Genomic DNA, 24,465 nt, shown 5'->3' on the forward strand with positions numbered 1-24,465 from the left:
GAGAGAATCATGGGCCGGCTGCCTCCTGCAGTCCCCCCACTGGGGATCGAGCCCGCAACCTGGGCATGTGCCCTTGACCGGAATCAAACCTGGGACCCTTCAGTCCGCAGGCCGGCGCTCTGTCCACGGAGCCAAACCTGCGAGGGTGTGGGTGCTTTTCTAAGTAGATTTTGGACTCTTCGTGGCTGGCAAGCCCGCGTTCCTCCTGTGGCCACCCAGCCATCAGATGGGAGCTCCTGCCTATTGAAAGCTGTCACATCTGGTGCTCAGAGGGACACTCCCTTCCCCTGGCCCTTCTCGCCTTTGTAAGGGGAGGACCTGGGACGTGGCAGAAGTCCCAATAAATGCTGGAAGGAGACGCGTGAGCAGGCGGGCAGGCCCGGAGCCAGCGTGTGGTGCCAGCACATGGTCTAACCCCCAGGGAGGGCGCAGTCCACACACGTCCTGACTTCCCAGGGGCAGGGCCTGGTGTCTGCCCACAGCCAGCGCCTCACCGCGAGCCCCACTCAGCCTTGAGTGGTTACTTTTCAGTGTTTGATAGGTCCTATCGTCACCATATCCCGGAGGGGATTCTCGATTTCCTCTCTCAGAGCTGATGTCACCTCCACCCTTCCCCTTCTCAATAAATGCCACCTTCCTCACCAAGCAGGCCATCCTTCAGGACCCGGCTGAATGGTGCCTCCTCCTTGGAAAGACCTTCCAGGCACCAGATCTCAACTGTGCCCCCAGCCACCCACACACCAAGGTGCCCTCTTCCATCTCAACCCGTTGGATGACTATGTTCTGAAGTTATTTTGTCTGTGTCTCCCCACGTACAGAATATGAGGACAGATCATCTATATTTGCATCTCCAGAGTCACTCTCCAGCCTTGAAAGTATCATGTTCCGTGAAATAAATCAGATGGAAAAGGACGAGAACCATATTATTTGACTCGTATGTGGGATATAAAACAAAAAGCAACAAATGAACAAACAAAATAAACTCACAAACACAGATAACAGCATGGTGGGTACCAAAGGGAAGGGGAGGTGGGGAAGGATGAAGAGGGTAAAGGGGTCGAATACATAGTGACAGAGACGAGACTTCAGGTGGTGAGCGCACAATAGGATATGCCGATGTTGTGTTATAAAGTTGTACACCTGAAACTTACACAATGTCATTAACCAGTGCTACTCTGGTTCATTTAATTTAAAAAGGAACCTTGTAGCCCTAGCCAGTTTGGCTCCTTGGATAGAGCGTCAGCCTGCGGACTGAAGGGTCCCAGGTTTGATTCCGGTGTTCCAGGCTTGATCCCCAGTGGGGGGCGTGCAGGAGGCAGCCGGTCAACAATTCCCTCTCCTTATTGATGTTTCTGTCTCTCTCTCCCTCTCCCTTCCTCTCTGAAATAAATTTTTTTAAAATATATTTTATTGATTTTTTACAGAGAGGAAGGGAGAGGGATAGAGAGTTAGAAACATCGACGAGAGAGAAACATCAACCAGCTGCCTCCTGCACACCCCCTACTGGGGATGTGCCCACAACCAAGGTACATGCCCTTGACCGGAATCGAACCTGGGACCTTTTAGTCCGCAGGCCGACGCTCTATCCAGTGAGCCAAACCGGCTTCGGCTGAAATAAATTTTTAAAAAATATGTTTTTAAAAAAAGGAACCTTGTACCCATTAGTCACTCCCAGCCCCTGACAACCACGAATCTCCTTTCTGCGTCTATGCATTTGCCCATCACACACATTTCACACAAATGGAATTACATGAGGTGAGGCTTTTTGTGTCTGGCTTCTCTCCCTTAGCATAATGTAGCATGTGTCGGTGTTTCATTCCTCTCGATACCGAATAATATCCCATTATTTGAATACACCCCATTGTGTTTACCCGTTCATCAGCTGATGGACATCTGGGCTGTTTCCACCTTTTGGTTATAGGCATGCACAAGCGTGTGTGTGAACCGAAGTTTTCATTTCTCTTGGGTAAATGCCTCAGGCATCTGCCTGGAAAAGAACCCAAACTGGCTTGGATGTGGGGCAAAGGCGGTCGCAGACACCACTGGTCCACCCCTCAGTACACACCCAGAAGACATTCTCGCACATGTGCCCCAGGATGTCCACACAAGGATGCTCATAGGAATACTGCTGGCCAAAAATCTGAAATAACCACTATTAGCAGCTTGGAAAATTGTAAACGAACTACAGCTATGCATAACAGCATGGATGAACCTCACAAACACAGTACTGAAAGAAACAAGTCGCAAAATAATATGCATAGTACAATTTCATTCATATAAAGCTCCGAAACAGTAAACGAAATCATGTGGTTGAGGATACATATGGGGGAGGGGAGATGCAGTGGGCGGGGCTTCCTGTGCATGGTAGGATGTTCAGCAGCAGCCCTGGCCTCTACCCACTAGGTACTAATGGCACTTCTCAAAAATGTTGTGCAACGTCTCACACGGGCTAAGTAAATGACATAACACCACTCTACTAGTAAGGCAGCCAGTATCCAAGCCCAGGTCTGACCCTAAAACCGGTCTCTCATGATCGTATCTAACTCACCGACCTCACCAGGTTGTAATGAGGACACAATTGATGTGAAAGCACCTTGAAGACTTAGGTGGAACATAAAGATGCCTCCTCCGCCTTCTTAGAGGAGCTTCCGGTTCTGTGGACCAATGTGGCCACCCTCCCAGGACAGGGCTCTGCGTCCCGGAGAAGCTGTACTCCCGTGGGTCTGACCACCCACCAACCATAGCACCCGTTTGCTTTCATGATGTGATCCTTCCCAAGGTCTTGCTGCCACAGGTCCAATTCCACTCTCCAACCGGATTTATGGTGACTTTCCTCAGCTGGTTTTCCTCCTGTGGAGCCAAGTCTTTCCCCTGATAATTTGGTCCACAAAGTCCATTTATCATTTTCCCACAAACAACTGACTAAAGATGTTGACATCGCTTCCTCCGGGAACCAGAGGGCTCAATAACCGAGGCTGCACGAGGTTCCTGGCTACGTCCTTCCAAACCCAGCGCTACTCGTGGAGTGGACCCTCGCGGAAGTAAAATGAGTCTCTGAGAATGCTGCTTGACAGAACCCTACACGGACAGACTCCAGTCTGTCGTCTTCGTTTTGGTTTTTAGTACCCATTGTGGCTGAATTCTAAAAATAATGATGTCCTTCATTTGCAAGGCTTTGGGGCCCTCCGATTCAAATCATTAAGGAGAAAAGAAACATTTTGGCGGAGATTAGAGAGGCTTGGTTATACACTAGTGACAGGAGATCTTGACAATGAGCTTCTGGAACTTTCTAAAAAAAAACAACAAAAAACATATCCTTACAGCTTAACTTGGTTGCCCAATAAAATGACCACAATATGTCATTCACATCCTTCCAGGCAAGATATAAACAGCTTGTTTGGAAGCCTGGTTACAATATAATATTTTTAAAATAAACCTTTTTTATTGAAGTTATAATTTACATGCAGAAAAGTACACAAATCATAAGTACACAGCTCAATGAATTTCTCCTCAAGCAAACACACCCATGTAACCACCACCCAGATCAAGAAATTACAAGCATTCCAGAAGCCCCTCTCAGGCCCCGTCCCAGTCACCATCCCCACCCTCTCCCTAAATGTAACTATTATAACTTTAATCTCATGACCTCCCTGTTTTTTTATGTATCTGATGACCCAGATAATTATCTCTGGAGGCCAGAGTTAATCAGAAGCTGGGAGGATTCTTTTCCCATGAGTCATTTCTCTTAAGAATAGCTTATCAGCGAGGATGCTTCCAGCTGCAAGTAATAGAAACCCCAATGCGGATGGTTTAAACAATACGAAAAGTTATGGTCTCCATAAATGGAAGTCCTGCTGTACGGCGTGCTTTGTTAATTGAATCAGCAACTTGAGTCAACAAAGTCCCATGGTCTTTCATCTCTCCACTTGGTGTTTGCTTCACTGTAAGGCTGCTCGCAGGGTGGCCACAGCAGGTCTGTCTCTCTCTTTGGAGAGGAAACTTCTCCCAGAAGTCTCATCCCACTGGTGAGAATTGGGTCACTCGTGCAAACGATCAGTCCAAAGGGATGGGATTGCCTCAACTGACTTATCACCTGGGGGTGGGATGGATGTTGAGAAGCCCACCCCAATGCTCCCTACAGAAAACCACATCATAAAAATGGGAACTGTCTATCTAGCTCAACTCATTTATAAAAACGCTCGATACTGCCAAATGGTAGCAAGGGTTAGAAATAGTGGAGATTTGTGACTGAACATACTGTTGGAGATTCAAGATTAGAGCTAAGTAATTCTCTGTGAGGAAAGAATAAATTGACTGTGACAAAATAAACACAGTCGCTCTTGCCCTGTCTCTCCTCTGAACGTCAATGATCCTTGGGCACTGAGTCATAAACAAATTTTTTAAAGTTATTGGGATATGTCTGTTGCCAGTTATGCTAAGCACAGGGGCATAACGTTTCTGTATACACTCAGGACAAACCTGACCTTCTTACAGATCACATGATGGCAGGGAGCGCACGTGGGGCCTGTCCTTTAAATGCTACAAGGTGTGTGCGTCACGGCTCCGCAACGGACTCCACTTCCTTCAGTTACCTTGAGAATCCCCAACAGCCACTCGGTCCCTCCAGTTGTTTGAATATTCTCCAAAGTAAAATCCCAAATTTTAAAGAAATATTCTAAATGAAAGCCATATATGTACACATACTAGTATACATATTAATATTTGTTTGCTTAAGAGAGTTGGGGGTGTAACATGTTTACATACCTTTTATCAATGCACTAGTCACATATTATTAGAACACCAGTGAATGAATACCTGTTGGAGGAATCGATCATCAAAGAATATCTGGGTAGGGAAGTACACTCATAAGTTAAAAACAATTATAATAATAATAGATACAATGTGATATTTTTGTGTTAAATGGTAAAATGTATATAAATGTAGATGATAGGACAAATAGTAGATAGGTTTTAAATGGTAGATATTGTTTATGTATATACATTTCACATATATATGTACCATTAATTATATTTTGTTTAAAAAAAGGTCTTGAACCAAGATGGCAGCATAGGTAAACACCTAAACTGCTGCCTCGCACAACAATTTCAAAACTACAACTAAAAGACAAAACGGACATCATCCAGAACCACAGGAAGGCTGGCTGAGTGGAAGCTCTACAACTAGAAGGAAAGAGAAAAGCACACTGAGACTCAGAGAAGCTGCAGAAGGCAGAGGTACAGAGACACACGCGCGGAGAGGACTGGCAACTGAGTATGCAGCTGGCTTTCTCAAACGGGAGGGAGACAAAAGCTCCCGATTGCACTCAACTCCAGTTCCGGGCAAGACACTGGGGACCCAGACTCATATGGGGTGAAACTGGACTGTCAGGAAAGAAAAAAGCACACTGAGACTCAGAGGAACTGCGGAAGGCAGAGGTACCAAGGCGCGCGCATGGAGAGGGAGGGCAACTGAGTACGTGGCTGGCTTTCTTAAGCGGGAGGGAGAAGGAAGCTCCCGACTGCACTGAATTCCAGTTCCGGACGAGAATCTGGGGACCCAGACTCATTCGGGGAGAAACTGGACTGTCTGGCAGTGGGCGGAACTCGAGGGCGGCTTTCTCTCAGAGGTGCCTGCAGCGATTACCACGGGACACTGAGGCACAGGGGCCTCTTAGGGCAGGGCTGACGGGAAACCAATGCTGTCTGCTCTGCCCTGAGACTCCGCCCTATCCAAGCTGAGCACAGAGGCTTTTGCAAGTCTTGTCTCATAAGGGTGTCTCCAGCACAGAAGTTCTCCCATCGTAGACACAGCTGATCCTCACAACCAATTGGCCTGGAGGTCAATTCCTCCCAGTGATACCAACAACAATCAAGACTTAACTACAACAAGGCTGTGCACACAGTCCACAAAGGGGTGCACCAGGAGTGTCCACCTCAGGTAACTGGGGAGGCTGAGCCACTGTGCCCTATAGGACACCTAGCACATAAAGCCACTATATCAACTCAGGGAAGCAGCCAAAATGCGGAGACAAAGAAACAGATCACAAATGAAAGAAATGGAGGAAAGCAAATGACTGGATATAGAGTTCAAAACCACGATTATAAGGTTTTTCAAGAATTTTCTAGAAAAGGCTGATAAATTTAGCGAGACCCTCGAGGATATGAAAAAGGACCAACTAGAAATTAAGCATACAGTGACTGAAATAAAACATATTATACAGAGACCCAACAGCGGACTAGAGGAACGCAAGAATCAAGTCAAAGATTTGAAATACAAAGAAGCAAAAAACACTCAACCGGAAAAGAAAAAAGAAAAAAGAATCCAAAAATATGAAGATAGTGTAAGGAGCCTCTGGGACAACTTCAAGTGTACCAACATCAGAATTATGGGGATGCCAGAAGAAGAAAGAGAGCAAGATACTGAAAACCTATTTGAAGAAATAATGACAGAAAACTTTCCCCCCCGCCCCCGGTGAAAGAAATACTTACAAGTCCAGGAAGCACAGAGAACCCCAAACAAAAGGAATCCAAAGAGGGCCCCACCAAGACACATCATAATTAAAATGCCAAGAGCAAAAGACAAAGAGAGAATATTAAAAGCAGCAAGAGAAAAACAGTTAGTTACCTACAAGAGAGCACCCATATGACTGTCAGCTGATTTCTCAACAGAAACTATGCAGGCCAGACGGGAGTGGCAAGAAATATTCAAAGTGATGAATAGCAAGAACCTACAACCAAGATTACTCTACCCAGCAAAGCTATCATTCAGAATTGAAGGTCAGATAAAGAGCTTCACAGATAAGAAAAAGCTAAAGGAGTTCATCACCACCAAACCAGTATGATATGAAATGCTGAAAGGTATTCTTTAAGAAGAGGAAGAAGAAGAAAAAGGTAAAGATAAAAATTATGAACAACAAATACATATCTATCAACAAGTGAATCTAAAAATCAAGTGAATTAAAAATCTGAGGAACAGAATAAACTGGTGAATATAACAGAATCAGGGGCATAGAAAGGGAGTGGACTGATAATTTTCAGGGGGGAAGGGGTGTGGGGGGTGCGGGAAGAGACTGGACAAAAATCATACACCTATGGATGAGGACAGTGCGGGGGTGGGAGGTAAGGGCACAGGGTGGGGTGGGAACCGGGTGGAGGGGAGCTATGGAGGAAAAAAGAGGAACAATTGTAATAATTTGAACAATAAAGATTCATTAAATATTTGAAAAAGGAGGTCTTTAAATAATTATCCATACATGATAAATACATAACTAATACTATTCTCAGCATCAATAAGAAAGGATGACTACAAGGGCAATTCCAATTGAAGAGCAAAAAATTCAGCATATCCTTCAGAAAAATATTTATCACAAAGCTAACAATTCTGAGGAATTTTTTTCTCACTACTGTTTCTAATTTTAATTGCTATTATATTTATAAGGCAACTATCAGCACAAATGTTACATCTAATATCTCATATGGTTTTAATATGAGAAAGTATATCAATAACCCACCTGATCTCAATAAGCCCAAACACCTCATTTAAAAAAATATATTTATTCTTTTTAACTAAAGTGAAAATATATATGTGAAAATATGAAAACATCCTGCAATCATCAACCATTTTAGTTGCATTTTTTATATCCAACAGCCATCCAATATCCTCTGGATATTTGCATGTTTGTTCTTGTTGGAATTTCAGTCCTTTCTCAAGAATAACATGTGAGCCTGGCCGGTGTGGCTCAATGGTTGAGCATCGAACTATGAACTAGGAGGTCAGAGTTTTATTCTGAGTGAGGGCACATGCCTGGGTTGCAGGCTTGATCCCCAGTAGGGGGCGTGCAGGAGGCAGCCAATCAATGATTCTCTCTCATCATTGATGTTTCTCTCTCCCTCTCCCTTCCTCCCTGAAATCAATAAAAACATATTTTTTAAAAAGAAGAATAACATTTGAGGCATATATGGTTTACTATACATTCTTATGTCAACTGAGAGTGTACCTTTTATTTATAATCCAATACTACCCCACTCTGCTTTTTGGTATAGCTTAGGCCTTTTTGAAAGAAGTTGGATATTTTACAATGTCAAGACCCAATCCAGTTAAGGATCTTCTAATATACACTCTAAATGTCATGAAGAAGCCTCTATTAATCCTATATAATAAAGAGGTAATATGCAAATTGACGCCCTCACAAGATGGCTGCCTACGACCAGGCCGGCAGGGGGGTTAGTAAGGGACGACCAAACAACTGAACAAGCAAGCTGTTTGGGGCAACCAGGCCAGCAGGGGGGTTAGTGAGGGACGACCAAATGACTGAACAGCAGGCTGCATGGGGCGACCAGGCCAGCAGAGGGGGCAGTAAAGAGTCACTAGGCCAGTGGAATTGGGGGGCAGTTAGGAGCGACCAGGCTGGCAGGGAGAGGGCAGTTGGGGGTAACTTGGCCAGCAGAGGGGGGCAGTTGGGGGCGACCAGGCTGGCGGGGGGGGGGGGGCAGTTAGGGGAGACCAGGCTGGTGAGCGATTAGGAGCCAGCAGTCCAGGATTGTGAGAGGGATGTCCGACTAAACCGGCAGTCGGACATCCCCCAAGGGGTCCCAGATTGGAGAGGGTGCAGGCTGGGCTGAGGGGACCCCCCACCCCGTGCATGAATTTCGTGCACTGTGCCTCTAGTTTGCTCTATAAAGGTCAGATCAAGGTTGTAGAGATATTAAGAGGAATGCTCTTTTCTGCCATACCAGCAGAGGGCACATTTCCCACTTCATTGTAATTACTCCAACCTATAAAATCTGATAGGTGGCATTTGGTAAAATCATAGAGGAAACTGAAAACTAGGCAATTCTTTTAATTTTTTATTTATTGATCTATTTAAGAGAGAGAAAAACATCGATTTGTTGTTCCACTTATTTATGCTTTCATTGGTTGAGTCTTGTATATGCCCTGACTGGGTGGGGATTGAACTTGCAACCTTGGTGTATAGGGACGACACTCTAACCAACTAAGCTATCCAGCCAAGGCTGCATAAAGAATGTGTAAATAAAGAATAAATAAATGTGGAAAGAAAGGAAGGAAGGAAGGAAGGAAGGAAGGAAGGAAGGAAGGAAGGAAGGAAGGAAGGAAGGAAGAAAAGTGTTCAAGAAAGAATAGCTTCGGAGGAATATGCATAATACGGAAAATTATTGGGTGCCTCCACTTAAAAAAAACACACTCTAGAAAAAGCCCAAACCTCTGAATAGACTTAGGGTGGTAATTCTTAATTCTTAACAGATTTCTTAAGTATCCTGAATTCTAGGTTAAAGACATTTTCATTCAGAAGGCATTGTTCCACCGGGCTCTTGTTTATAGTGCTGCTATTGAGAAGTTTTGACATGTTTCCTAATTCTATTTTAGGAAAAAATAGTAAACTTTTTTTTTCTCTTTGGAAGCTTTTAGAACACTGGTTCTCATACTCCCCTGAAACAGAAATTCTATTTCATGCATCATACTCCCCTGAAACAGAAATTCTATTTCAATTGATCTGTGGCAGGGACAAATATTGGTATTTTTTAATGTTCCAATGTAATTTCTAAGTGATCCAAAGTGGCCATGGTTGATGGTTTTGGATTTTCTTCTTACCCTTTCTGTTCTGAAATTCCACAATAATAGGCTTTGGTGTAAGTTTTTCTTCATTATTGTGCTGAGCACTCAGAGATCCTTTCAACCTCAAAAATCATTATCATTAGTTCTGGGATGTTTTCTTGTATTATTTCTATAATTATGTCTTCATTTTCACTTCTAGATCTCCTATTAATTGAGACAGAGTTTCTCCTGGTATGAAAGTCTAATTTTCCATCTTTTCCTTTTTTTTCTACCTTATAAGGTATTTCCTCATTTTTATTTTCCACACCTTCTCTTGCTTTCATTTAAAAACTTTTGTTTTGAAATAATTTTAGGCTTACAAAGACTTGCAATGACAGTCGAGTCCTCATATATACTTCACCCCAACTTCCCCTAATGTTAACATCTTACATAACCAAAGTACAATTGTCAAAACTAAAAAATTCACATTGTAACAATGCTATTAACTACAGACTTTATTTGCATATCACCAGCTTTTCCACTAGTGTCCTTTTTCTGTTCCAAGACCCAATTCAGGATCCAGAATAGCATTTAGTTGTCCTATCTTCATCTCTGCCAGTCGGTGCCAGTCCTTCAGTCTCTCCTCGTCTTCTGTAACCTGATACTTTTGAACACTGGTCAGTGGTTTTGTAGAATGCCTGTCAATTAGGGTCTGTCTGATATTTTCTTATGACTGGATTGAGGTTATAAATTTTGGATAATACAACAGAAGTGATGTGACCTTCTCAAGATATCAAGGGTACACGATACTGGTATGTTATTAGTGGTGATGTTAAACTTGACCACTTGGCTAAGGTGATGTTTGCCAGCTATCTTTATTATAAAACCGTGGTCGGCAAACTGTGGCTCACGAGACACATGCGGCTCTTTGGCCCCTTGAGTGTGGCTCTTCCACAAAATACCACGGCCTGGGCAAGTCTATTTTGAAGTGGCGTTAGAAGAAGTTTAAGTTTAAAAAATTTGGCTCTCAAAAGAACTTTCAATCGTTGTACTGTTGATATTTGGCTCTGTTGACTAATGCGTTTGCCAACCACTATTATAAAATTACTGCTTTTCTCTTTGTAATTAATAAATGAGTTAGATATTTTGAGGCTATGTAAATATCCTGTTTCTTCTTAAGCTTTTGCCCACTAATTTTATCATTCTTGGTAGCCTCAAACTTGTGATTTCTAGAATTTTTATTCTCTGTTCCTTTTTAAATACCGTTCTATATTTGTATTCATGGATACAATATAATCTCTCAGAAGTTATCAGGGTTTTTTTTCTTTTCTTCTACATTATCTCTTCCTCTGACTTCTTTTTTTTTTCCTATTTGTTTTGGTCACTATCTTTCATGATAAGGCTTTCCAAAAAAACAGTAGATAGTCCTAGTGCACTAAAAGCCTTTTTGGATGCTTTACATCAGCAGAGCTTGTTGAAGGATTTCACTGCAGGGCGACCATGTGGAAGCTGCCAAATGTTAGGATGTGCAGATCTTTTCTCTTGTACTAGTTAGTGAGTTTCTCCAGAGAGGAATCTTTCTATCCCTGACCAGGGCTATAATCTCAGCTTCTGGGAGTGTAGGGTTGGGGTGGGAGGGTGTCAGCAATTAGTATGAACTTCTTTTTTTTTAATATATTTTTATTGATTTAAGAGAGGAAGGGAGAAGGTGAGAGAGATAGAAACATCAATGATGAGAATCATTGATCAGCTGTCTCCTGCACGCCCCCCACTGGGAATCAAGCCCACAACCCGGGCATGTGCCCTTGACCAGAATCAAACCTGGGACCCCCCCCAGTCCGCAGGCCAATGCTCTATCCACTGAGCCAAACCAGCCAGGGCAGTATGAACTTCCTTTTAACCTCCACTCTCAGCTCCATACTCACCACTGCCTTCAGCTTTGCCTGAGTCATCTCCTATCACGATCTTCTCAGGTTCTGGCCGGGAATGGAACCGGTGCCTAGGACTACATTCAACCAACTGAGCCACTCCAGCCAGGCTTACTCTTCTACCTTTATTGGCCTTCCACCTTCCAAAAATTTCTTGAGATCTTTCTACAACTGAGGTATACTCTCTCACTCGCTTTGTCTCTTTTGGATTTTTACCTTTGTTTATTCCTTACTCTCATCATTTGTGGGGCTTTTGGAAGGAAGCAGAGATAAACAAGTTTGTTTAAACTACTATGTTCAGTCAGAAACCCTGCACTGTTATTTTTAGGGTAGTCAGAAAACAATCCAAATGTTAATCAAGTATAAAATTCTATGACCCAATATCTTATGCAGAATTCCAAATAATTTATGTAGATACTCTGCCCTCAAGGAGATAAAGCATAGCTCTTAATCCGTAAGTGCAGACTGCCCAACGTGACTTCCTTCCCATATGGAACAGTATGGGAAGTTCCTCCTGAAGGAAAACTTTCCGGTAGAGAAACTAATCAACACTACCTCAGCCCGGCGACCATCAATATCAACCATCATAAATCATCCTGATAGCATGTGTGATGTGATAAAAACGGCAATTTGCCTCTATAACTTCTGCAGCCTCCTCTCAAACTTATAACCTCAGTCTCATTATAAGAAAAATGCCAAATTCCAATAAAGAGCATCCTAGTATATACCTGACCTCAAAACTGTCAAGGTCATTAAAAACAAAAGTCCAAGAAAGTGTCACAGCCCAGAGAAGCTTAAGAAAACATGATGACTATATGTAATATGTGATACACGAACAGGAAAAAAAAAAAAAAAGACAGTAGGTAAAAATTGAGGAAATAGGAATAATGTATGAATTTTAATAATAATGTATCAATACTGGTTTATTAATTTTAGTAAATATAACATACTAATATAAGATGTTAATAGGGGAAAACTAGATGTCGAATTTATAGAAACTTTATACTGCCTTCACAATTTTTCTGTAAATTTAAAACTGTTCTAAAAAACAGTTTATTTAAAATAGTTTTATGAAACCCATGAATGCTGGCAGCGGAATCTATTTACAGAAAAAACAAGATTGGTTTGTAGGTATGCAGAAGTGAATGGGGTGTTTGGTTGTTAGTGATGTGGGTAACATTGGGATTCATCTCAAAATTCTACTTGGGAGTCCTAGATAGTTATTCAACAAATTTGCCACGGTTCAGACACAGCACAGTCAACCATCCTGAATCACTTAGCCCTCCCTGTGGTCCAGCATAATAGAGGCCCTGAAGGAGGCAGAAGGCACTTCCTTCAGAGGGTATAGAGTCCATTAATGAAGACACATAAAATATACACACTCCCAGTTTTGGTGATAGTAAAATCTGCCTTGGGTTTAAACCTTAAAAAGGTTTTTGTATCTTATTCTATAACAATAATTAACTGAGTGTGTATATATCTTTTTTAAGGTGAGGAATATTTCTGCTTTCCAAAGACACTTAGACTTGGCACAATAAAAAACGAGTTTCTGCTTAGGTATACTTGAAGAGGCAGAACCCTTACCAAGACATCACCACGGCAGGCATTTTAAGGTCAGATAAACTGCAGAGGCTACAGTCGTCAGGATATGTGTGTCTGGGACACCCAGTTTAAATTAGTTTACACAAAAAGCAAAGTTATTGACTCATACATGAAAGGTCCAGAGGTAGAATTTAGCCTTAAACGAAGGTCAATAGAGATGTTCAAACAGAACTGCACTGGTTTACATAAATGGTCCAAATTCTAAACAAATCAGCTTTGTTTCTTCCAAATGTTCTCTATCAGGTACATTTTTGTACCATAATACTTAAAAAAAAAAAGAGAAAAATGGCTGAGATTCTCCCTTGGCATTTATTGGGTCAAACATAAGGCACAGTGATGCAAAGTAAGACATTAGACAAAGGGGCAAGGAGGGGTTAGAATGGGAGGTAAGAGAAAATCCAAAAACATTTCAAATTATACAGAGACAAGGGGGCAGACTGGGAGTCTCAGAAAGCTCAACTTCCCATGCTGCTCCTGGTTTAGCTTCTCCCAACTTCTATCTCCATTTGCTCCTGATTAGATTTCTTGGGTAATTAAATCACAGTGGGCAGATTTGGGGAGTTTGTTTTTATTGTGGACATCATCCTTTTGTTCTATAAGGTAAGGCCACACCCATTTCTGAAAAATTTAGGTGAAGAAACTGAAAATAAAAAATCCCCAAGTAAACTTTCTTTAAAGAAAAAATGAAATTCAAGCACCAGGTATTTTTTGTTTCACTTTCCAGGTCCACGTGGTTCTAAAGTTAACAGCACTGTTTCAGTCACAGAGATTAGGACCAGGAGGAAACAATAGGGAACTGCTTTGAGACTGGCACTGATGGATCAAAAATGCCATTTGTCACACTAGTAACAAACAGCATTTGTATCTGCATTATGCTGTGCTTTCTCCAATGAACTTGAGTCATCTTTTCATGATAACAGTATTAACAATTTTGAAAGCTGGAAACGACAAGTTTCCAAATCTTATGCCACATGCTCAGAGTAGACTTCCATTATTCAGAGAGATCAGTCCAGGAGAGGCTATGGGCAAGCCAACCAATTAACAACTACTTCTCATTAAAAACAATGTACCTATATAGGTTCAGGTTAAGTCTCAATCCAGGATCCCAGATTGGTTGGTGATGGGATGGGCGAAGTTATGCAAGGACTTCTCATCTGTGCTGCTTAAAGATTTCCTCCATAGTCCTCAACTCTCTATCCTGTACAGGCTACCTTTTATCAAAAGTTGTTCCTAATAGCATAGTTCAAATCTAAGTTCTCATAAACTGGCTTCAGGAAACCATTTTGTAAGGGATGTGAGGGTCATTTTAAATAAGTTGTTTCTGTTTAATCAATATGATTCTCTTCAACAACTAAGACGCTAGCTGTTTTTTAGTATTTACTATTTAAGAAAATGATTACATTATTAGTTTCATTTTATTAATCAGACACAGAAACTTCTATATGGGAATCATTAGATCTACTGGGCATATTTTCTTCCCCAGGGAAGAAGGGAGAGGGAAAGAGATAGAAACATCAATGATGAGAATCATTGATCGCCTGCCTCCTGCACACCCCCTAATGGGGATCAAGCCCGCAACCTGGGCAAATGCCCTTGGCTGGAATTGAACCCCAGACCCTTCAGTCCACAGGTCAACGTTCTATCCACTGAGCCAAACCAGCTAGGGCTGGACATATTATTTGGCACAGTTTGAGCTTAGTTTTTATATGGAACCACCAACAGTAGAAACTGAGGGTTAGGGCTAGACTTGGGTGTAAACCAGTGATGGGCAACCTTTTGAGCTTGGTGTGTCAAACTTCGCCAAAAAACTGAGCATAACTCGGGTAGTGTGTCACTTTGAGGAAAAAACATTTCGCGGTATTTATAGTTTAAATAACATAAATGTATAATTGTTATATGTAATTGTATTTAATAAACCAAAAACTAAATATTTAATTTACCTGCTTAGTGACTTCTTTGTTCATCCGTCAGTCGGTTTCTTTTGTTGGTCTTGATATTATTTAGCTTGTGTGGGGTGCCGTGAACTAAGATAAGTGAGGGGGAGGGGGAATTCTTTAACTAACCTGTCTATTAGTGACTTTTTTGTTGCTGAATTTCATTGGCTAAATCTTCAATTGAAGGTTGGTATTTTGTACACTTCAGGCCCAAGCAAGCGCTACTAACTTCATCTGTCAATCTGTTTCTTTTGTTGGTTTTGATATTATTTAACGCTGAGAATAAGGCCTCACAAAAGTATGTAGAGGGAAAAATTGTGAGTAAAGCCATTGCTATATTTTTCAGGGTGCTAAAAGTGTCTGGTAGTCGGTTTCAGGCACTCCAAATTTCCTGTTCGTAGTGGCACTCCTCTTGATTCTCCAAGCGGCACCTTTCCAGATTCTCAAGCTTTGACCTCAAGTCGACAAACACCTGAGCCCAGATACTATCTTGAAATTCTGCAAGTTGCATCTCCAAATCATCAATTTGCATCCATTGGAAACCATTTAATTCCAAACTACTGTAGACTACTACATCAGGATACTTAATTATTTTCATGGTCTGTTCTAGACTTCTAAATTGACTAAATCTATCACTAAACTGGTCAAGTAATGAGTATAAAACATGCTGGTACTTCATATGCAAGAGTTCCATTTCATTTTGTACAGCTGCACTGGCCTTCTCAAAATACTTTGTTACTCGAGGAAAATACTTATAAGTTTTAGTTTCTACATCTCGCTTGAAAATTTTAACTTTACTTTCAAAAGCTTTTATGTATCCAAACATAACGTCAATACTTTTGCCAAAACCTTGTAACTTTAAGTTCAGCTCATTAATATGAACAGAGAGATCTATAAAAAACATCAGGGTGTTGACCCACTTATCATCAAGCTGAGGAAAGTTTCCCAGATCCTTATCGTCAAGAAATACCTTAATTTCTTCAAAGCACTCAAGAACTTTGCCTCGGCTCAGCCATCTTACATTATTGTACATCAGCAGTCCACTGTAGGTGGAATCAACCTCCAGTAAAAGTGCCAAAAATTCTCGCCTGTGAAGGGGGCGAGCAGCTATTAAATTAACTATTTTTGTAACAACTGCCATTAAGTCGTTTAAGTCGGTGAATCCTGCCTTGGCACATAAAGCCTCCTGATGGATAATATAATGAAAAGGCACAATCTAATGTCCAATAGCTTCTGTAAACAATGTGACAAATCCGACTTTTTTCCCCACCATATTTGGTGCCCCATCTGTCGTCACTGACACAACTTTAGAGATATCGATGCTTAGGTCACGAAATGTTTGTATTAACAACCTTACATATTTCGCTTCCTGATTTACTTGTTGACACTGATACTAACTTTATCAACTCTTCTCTCATTGTGAGACCATCAGGATATCAACCAATAATGGCCAACTGAGCATGTGATGTGACATCAGTAGTTTCATCAAGAGAGATGGAAAAATATTTACACTTCCTTATGTCTCTTTAATTGATGTTGTACATTTGTGTTCAGTCTCATTATTCGGTCTTTTATGATATTTCTACTGAGTGGTAACTCAGATATTCTCTTAATAATTGCATCTTTATTCTGCATATCGTGAAATAGAACTGGTGCACATCTTAGGAGAGTTTCTTTAATAAATTCTCCCTCACTGAGCGCTTTTCCATGCTGAGCTATAGAGTGAGCAATGCTCAAACTTGCAGATGTTAAATTTGTAGAGCCTTTCATAAATTTAAGGATGGAATTAGATTGGCTCTTATAAAGGTGTAGCTGCCTGGAAATGTATTCCTTCCTTTCATCCTCACTTTTTTCCAAGAGCTGGGAATGATTAGTTTCAAAATGTCTATTTATATTCCACGTTCTGCTTACTACCGTTTCAGAACATATAACGCAAAATGATCTGCCATTTTTTTCTATAAAGCCATACATCTCGGTCCATGTCTCTTGAAAGGGTCAGCCACTGCTACTACCACTTCCTTTACTTAACCTTAGTTTTTTATTTTTTGGGTTCTCCATCAGGGGGGCAGTGACAGAAGATAGAATTATAGATAGCTTGTTAGGCCTGCAGGCAATTAGGGGTTAACCAGCCTAACTAACCACAAAATGGTGCATATAACTGTCTTTTAGGAAAGGGCAGGGTTAATAAGCAGAAATAGGGGTTAATAAGGATGCACAACAGTAATAGTGGTGAAATGGAGTCTGCACTATGGAGCAAGATGGTGTTCCTTATGTGAATTAAAATGGCTGCCGCTATTTCTAATGGCGGGAAACGGCACCCATAGCATGCCACAAACCCTCGCCTCTCCACAAACCCTCGCCTCTCACTTATCTCAGTAATGATGGATTAGAAATCCATGACACCCCAGAACAGTAGATAATGGTTGCTGTGGTTAACTGTTATTTGGTTACTGGTAATGGCAGGGCCCCCACAGATGTGTCCCCCGCTGCGTTCCGCTGCTCCCTGCTCTGCCAGCGGAAGTGAGGGCAAAGATCCCGCCTTAACCGGAAGTCCCAGAACTAGAACTAGACGCTCTGTGCCGGACTTCTGTTGTTTTGGCCTACAGACCTCCGGCACAGAGTGTCTAATAGGGCAGGATGAAACATTTGCGACTAGAGTCTTGGAGTTAGAGTCAGGAGCAGCAAATGTTTCATCCTCGGCATGCGGCCGCCTCAGCGGCCGCGTGTCATCAGAAATGGGTACACGTGTCAGTGCTGACACGCGTGTCATAGGTTCGCCATCACTGGTGTAAACTATACCTCTTCTGTTAGCTGTGTGGCCTCAGGCAAGTCAAGCTGCTCTCTGAGGATTACTCCTCTCCCCCATCTACCTCGTAAGGATCCTACAGGGAGAGCAGAAGTATTTGTAAACTATTGAAGACACTGCATGGCACATGGTAGATGTCACACAAATGATAGTATTACAACTGCATTCTTGTTTCAGCTGAAAGCAACTCTAGCTTCTCCATAATACTTCGTAAAAGGATTAAGTTTTTTAAATGCTGGTATATATGCAATTAAGCTGGGTGGGCCTTGAAATACATAGTATAGACTTCCTTTTAGTTAAGTTAGGTTACCAACGTTACCTACAATTACCGACAATTTAGTAGACTGGTATTTCTTACCTTTACGTTTACATAATTGGAATCCCTCTCTTCTACCTCAGGTTTTCAGGAACCAGCCAGGATTTGTCAAGCACCTGCCAAATACTCAGCACCAGGAAGAATGCAGTGATATGAATTATTATGGCTGTAGGTTACACGCTAGATTCAAAAGCTAATAATAAGAATAGACTATGCTTTCCTGTTAGCAATCCCCAATTCATGTGACGGTGAAGTAACGAAGCCCTCGTGAACTGTGTCTCATTAGTAATGTTACAAGGCTACCAATAGGTTTTAAAAGTAATGAGAAAAATGGTTTATTTCCCTTGTTTTATTAAACAATCACTAGAACTTCAACCTCAGTGTTTAATTTTCCCCAACAGTTTAGCTATTGCCAAGAAAAACAATCATTTTAAAGACTGGCATTGCAGATAACAAAATCTTACCACCTTGTACTGGCTTCTCTTTTGCAGACGGTTTCAGTAGAAACACAACTCCCAATGTGTGTACCTGGTGGCCCCTTCCCATCCATCAATACAGCAAGTATTGATCTTTGCCTCATGAGTATCAAACGAGCCACTCACTTCAAGGAAAGAGCTGCAGCAGGAATCCTGAGCCGCATGGCACTAAACACAGCATAGCACAGAAACGGGGGACTTTCATGCTTCTCAAATTCTTTTCCTCTAGAACACCTGAAGATCACAAAGCCAACACTTCTACTTTTAAAAAAGAGTTGTGTGTGCATGTTTTTTTAAATAACCGTAGTCAGGGCAAGAAAAGGCAAACAGTATCTTTATTGTGTGTAGTTCTAACAAACATTCACTGTGTGCACATTCCAGCAGAGAAAGACAAAGATCTTTGTTCAAAATATGTTGAAATAAAATAGGTAAACAAACTCCATTATTGAATACACAAAAGGAATGTTAAATATTACTCGTTCACAGTCGAGGGTGAAATAAAAAGGAAGTAAAATAATCGTTAACAATGTTTTATCAAAATAGCAAACGTAGACTATAGATGCAGGCAAAGAGCAGCTCCTAAAACTCAGGAGTGAGAGGCTACATGTAGGGTAGGTGACTTCAATACCACTCTGCTTCTTGGAACTTCCCTCTGAGATCACCCCAAATTCCAAACCGGGCTCTTTCAGAGCACAACAGCCCAATGTGACCAAACTCCCCATTACTTTTGTGATATTTGGCAACTGAATGAGAGGGTTTAAAAGGAATCAATTTCTCGCTGAGACAAGACATGTCTGGACCCATTTCTCCTGGGGAAGGAAGTAATAAACATTAACATTCTGCATTTTAACCTCCTAAAATGGAATTTAACCAGATAGCTATCACTTGAGATTTTAAGCACAAGATACCATGGGTAATGTTATACCTGGCCTGTAAAAAGCATTTTTCATTGCTCCCCATCAGAACTAAATGACTATAAACTCAACAATGCTCTTCTTTCACAACATATGCATTTATGACTGCTCAGAGAACTTTATAGATTCAAATTATAGGTTCTAATGGATTTTTGTTTCTGCTTAAGTACTCACTTAAGAATTAAACACAATACTTCTTGTCTTTACAAATGTAGAAGTTATGTGGAAACCAAAATTCTTAAAGAGTCGGGGGGCCAGGAAATTTTGGAGACCTGGGACATCCCTATTTTGGTGGCACAATTTTTCCCCCATCTGCTTTTTGTGATCCCCAGCCATTATGTGTACAGTATGGTACGCAGCTGCAGCTAATCGTCCTTGGGAATAAACAACCAAACACCCGAGACCAGTTCCAGGGGGCACGGCCAGCCAAAAGGGCAGGCCCCACTTGCTCCAGAGGGGTTTTCATGACCTACCAATGTTGAGACTGTTTCGAGAATTCGAGTCTACCTCTTAAAACAAGTCCTTTTTGATGGATTTGGCTAACACACTGTATTACTTTATTGTTTAGAAAAACCTCTGCAAACTCTCACACAAATTCTACCTTTCACCTCGGCTGTTTATGTAAGCAGAAGAAGAATAGTAAATGGACCCAAAAGTGTGTTTTTTATAATATAAAGTGACATCACATTAGCAGTTCAAAAGCAGTCCTGGGTATTGGATGAATTTCATAGATGGTAGAGACAAAGTCTGAAAATCTTTTCCTCTGGCTCTGAGTCCAGATATAAATAGAAAAAGACAACTAATATGAAATAGAAAAACATACCTTTTGCATTGGTGTGTACCCTAAAGATATAAAAAAACATCAATTTTCTTAAGACTATCATTTTTTTAATGTTTCTTATAAGCCAGATGTTTTTCATTCACTTTTGGAGACTGCCAACACACTTTTGATTGATCCAAGTTATCTTCCGGCTTAGTTTTAGCTTGAATGTTCCCTTTCCAACTCCTCAATACTCCTTTGTTCTTTACTTCTACCCCAATGTGGTCCTGTGCAATCATCCAACTTATACCAATTATATACCAATTCAAGGCAACCCTTCCTTGCCTTCAAATGAAGAAGCATCAGTAGTTCCAACACTTTTGCTACATAATAAATATTTTTTTCAATAAATTGTCTTAAAGAGGCATCTATAATACATACAAAACATTTTCTAACGATAGAAGCTTGACTATATCATAAAAGATATATAAAAGTCAGCCAGAAATGCCAAGACATTACTCCATAGTGTCATATCCAACTGTGCAAAATTGGGTAATATTATTTTGATGAATTCTGATTCAGTCAATTGCTAAATCACAGGATACAAGACCTGGGTTGAACTTTTTCTTAAATAGTTTGCATGGGCAGACACTATGCTGGGCAGTTTCCTGTCTTGTCAAATCCCTGGCAAGCAGGAAGCAGGAGGAGGTACCAAGCAGTGCCCATGGTCCTTCTTGAACTGCGCTGCTCCTGCTGCATAGGACAATGGCTCAGCAGCAGACGGGTAATCCTCCTCAAAAGATGGGGAGAAAAATCACAAGCAGTGGCTGGCAGAAAACAGTGTGCTGTCTCCTCAGGTGTTTCCACAGGGGGGAAATGTAAAGGCAAATATGCCAAAGAAATTCCTGAGCCAAAGAGAAACAATAACATAATTCTCAGTAATAATCTACTCTTCATGAAACACTCATCTGAGAGAGAGAGAAAAAAAAAAGCCTACCAGTTTTTAAATTCTCAATGGAAAAACAACAAAACCACAAATTGCAGCCATGGAGGTAAAATGCAGATGAAATGGAAAACATTCTTTTGTCACCATCTTCCCCTTTCAACTGCCACTGGACTATGGACGTTATTTCACTGGGCAAACAGAAAATCAAATACTGTACCTTTGATCAATTTGGAGTCTCTTACTTTCATTAAAACAGGAAATAAAAAATTTGCTAATCAATAAACCAAAAAGCAGTAAAAATCCCTGGTAAAGCTCTATATAGATAATTACAAATATATATTTTACCAATAAAAATGGTTGAGGGAAGAAAAATAAGAAAGGTGGCTAGAAACTGGTGCCAAACCAAAGTAAAGGATGAAGTCTGGTGCTTTTTCTCAACTCCTGTCCTACAGTAGCGTTTTTCAATATTTTTCAGAGGGAAGATTGCTATGAATTCGCCCTATCTCTCCACTCCAAGAAATGAAAGGGAAGAAAGCATAATTCTGTTCAGCACCACGTAGTGGACAAGGTGGTGGCAAGAGCTACCTGCTGCACTAGCTCGGGAGGGAGGGAGATGATCACATGGCTCTTTGTAGTTTTAACAAATATAAACAAGGACCAAGGTCCTTTGGCAGCTGTGTTTTAAGTTATAAATGCACAACTTACTTCATGAATTAAATCCCTTTTGACAAACAACGAAATAAAGCCAAATTTTAAAATAACAATATTTACTTAAAAGAAAAATGGAAAAAGAAAAGCTTCAAAAGTAGAGTATACTGCTGTGTTAAGAATATCTAATGTGCAAAGTACTGGAAAGCAGGCATTTTTATCAAAGGGCAATGTTGTTAGGGCACATGGACTGCAGTTATTAACAGAAAACTTTGAAATATAAAGATGCTCGTGAAAACCGGTGAAGACAGGAACGTTGGCCAGGACCGCGAACAAGGAGCAAGCGCTTCAGGAGTAAGGCTCTGAGAAAGGAGGACACGGTCCCCAGCTCTGAGGCGGATGCGCAGCCAACCGTCTAGGCTCCAAGCGGGAAGAATACAACTGGAAGGATTTCAGAACAGGGCACCGCTGCAGCCTCCAAGTAAGTCTCTAGCTTCCACTCCAAGTGGATCTGCTTTCCAGACTTCGACAAGGCCTCCTCAGGAGGATTTGCTTTCTGATGGGTAGTAGTAACGGTACAGAAAACCTAAGAGAATGGCGCCTATGATGGGGAAAATCCAGTATGACCAGCAACTAGAAGTTGGGGGGAAAAGCAACAATGTCATGAACATTTTATACCAAACATTCACTATCTTTCAACATTCACATTTTAATATTTATATGAGTAAGAGTTCTGATTTACTTTGGGAATTTTAACTGCTTTTATCACACAGTAGTTGGAGAAGAACAAATATGTGGGTTCTGTTTTTACAGTCATATAATGGTTCTTTTGGGTTATGGGATTATGGTAGTTTAAATTTTTCTTCTTTGTGCTTTTTCACATATTTAACACTTTAATGCAGAAAAAAAGCCACCATTTTATATGTACATAATTATAAATTTAGAAGCATTAACATCTAATACAAATATTGGCAATAACTGCCTCACATGTAAATTTAATCCTCACAACCCTATGAAATACGTTCTACTATTAGTCTCATTTTTACATAGGAAATACAAGTTTTGCACCCAAAATCACAAAGTGAAATTAGTAAAGCAGTCTGATTCCAAACCCATCCTCTTAATTTCTAGTTAAGTTTGGACACTAACACACACACACACACACACACACTTTGGACACTAATAATTACAAAACACACACGCACACACATTGAACATGTTACTAGTTCTAATAAAGTCATATAAGAGATTTTCCTTAGGAGTTTCAGAACAGTCATCATTCTCCTTAAAATAATTCTTCTTCTCTAATAGAGCTTATTAGCCCTGCTGGTTTAAAGGTACAATTCCATGACCCAAATGACCTGGCTGCCTGTCTACTTAAGACATATGCAGTTTTGGTATTAAAGATTTTGAAGCCAATAAAACCAGCTTAGGTTCAATAATAAAAAGTATTTTCTTTGCCTAAACATGCCTAGCACTTTGTACATTTAAGCATGGCAAAAGCTGCTATGGACAAGATTAGCATATCAACCAGGTAGCTTTGTTTTTAAAAAAAATTTTTTTAAAGCAAGGATTGTTGAGAAAACAATAAAGAGAAATTTGTCAGTACAAAAGACCAAGTGATAACCACTGTATGAATAAACCAGAATGAATTCATTCATTTTATTAACGGTTATTTTCATTATTTCCCATATTTTAAGATCTTGAATAATGCAGTGAACATTCCTGTACGTGTTTCCTGGTATACTTGTGCGTACATTTCTCTTGAATACATCCCTAGAAATGGAATTGGTGGGTCAATAGTTATTCATAGTCAAATTTAATAGATAATGCCAAACTATTTTCCAAAGTGATTGTGCCCATTTATATTCCGCTAAGAAGAGCCTAAGAATCTTGGTGATCTACTTCTTAAACCAGTGATGGGCAACCTTTTGAGCTTAGTGTGTCAAACTTTGCCAAAAAACTGAGCATAACTCGGGTAGTGTGTCACTTTGAGGAAAAAACATTATTTCGCAAATGTTTCATCCTCGGCATGCGGCCGCCTCAGCAGCCGCGTGTCATCAGAAATGGCTACGCGTGTCAGTGCTGACACACTTATCATAGGTTCGCCATCACTGTCTTAAACAATTCCTTTGATTTCTAAAATTTTAAATGTTTGCCCATCTGGTAAGTATGAAATATACCCAATGGTTTTAATTTGCACCTCTCTGATGATAAGTAAAATTAAATCTTTCTTTCATGTGCTTATATTTGTGTTTCTTCTTCTTAAGGTTCTTAAGTTGTTTTTCCCTCATATTCTATTAAGTTACTTTTTAATTGATTTGTAGAAATTCTTTATGTATTCTGCATAATAATTCTTAGGTGTTTTTTTTGTTGTTGTTTGTTTAAGTATATTTTATTGATTTTTTTACAGAGAGGAAGGGAGAGAGATAGAGTCAGAAACATCAATGTGAGAGAAACATCGATCAGCTGCCTCCTGCACAGATGTGCCCGCAACCAAGGTACACGCCCTTGACTGGAATCGAACCTGGGACCCTTCAGTCTGCAGGCCGACGCTCTATCCACTGAGCCAAACCGGTCTCG

The 24,465-nt window shown here is 40.7% G+C and overlaps 1 protein-coding gene across 1 annotated transcript in view; it reads right to left on the bottom strand.

The window, feature by feature from the left end:
- Positions 1 to 18,931: 18,931 nt before the first annotated feature.
- Positions 18,932 to 24,465, bottom strand: part of CYB5B (cytochrome b5 type B) — a 35,889-nt gene continuing 30,355 nt past the window's right edge. The window contains exon 5 of the mRNA XM_079800549.1: positions 18,932 to 22,515. Within this exon, the coding sequence (XP_079656675.1) occupies positions 22,422 to 22,515 (94 nt within the window). The 3' untranslated portion in view covers positions 18,932 to 22,421. The remainder of the gene's footprint in view (positions 22,516 to 24,465) is intronic.

This window comes from Cnephaeus nilssonii (genome assembly GCF_951640355.1).
Source record: "Cnephaeus nilssonii genome assembly, chromosome: 20".
NCBI classification, from domain to species: Eukaryota; Metazoa; Chordata; class Mammalia; order Chiroptera; family Vespertilionidae; genus Cnephaeus; species Cnephaeus nilssonii.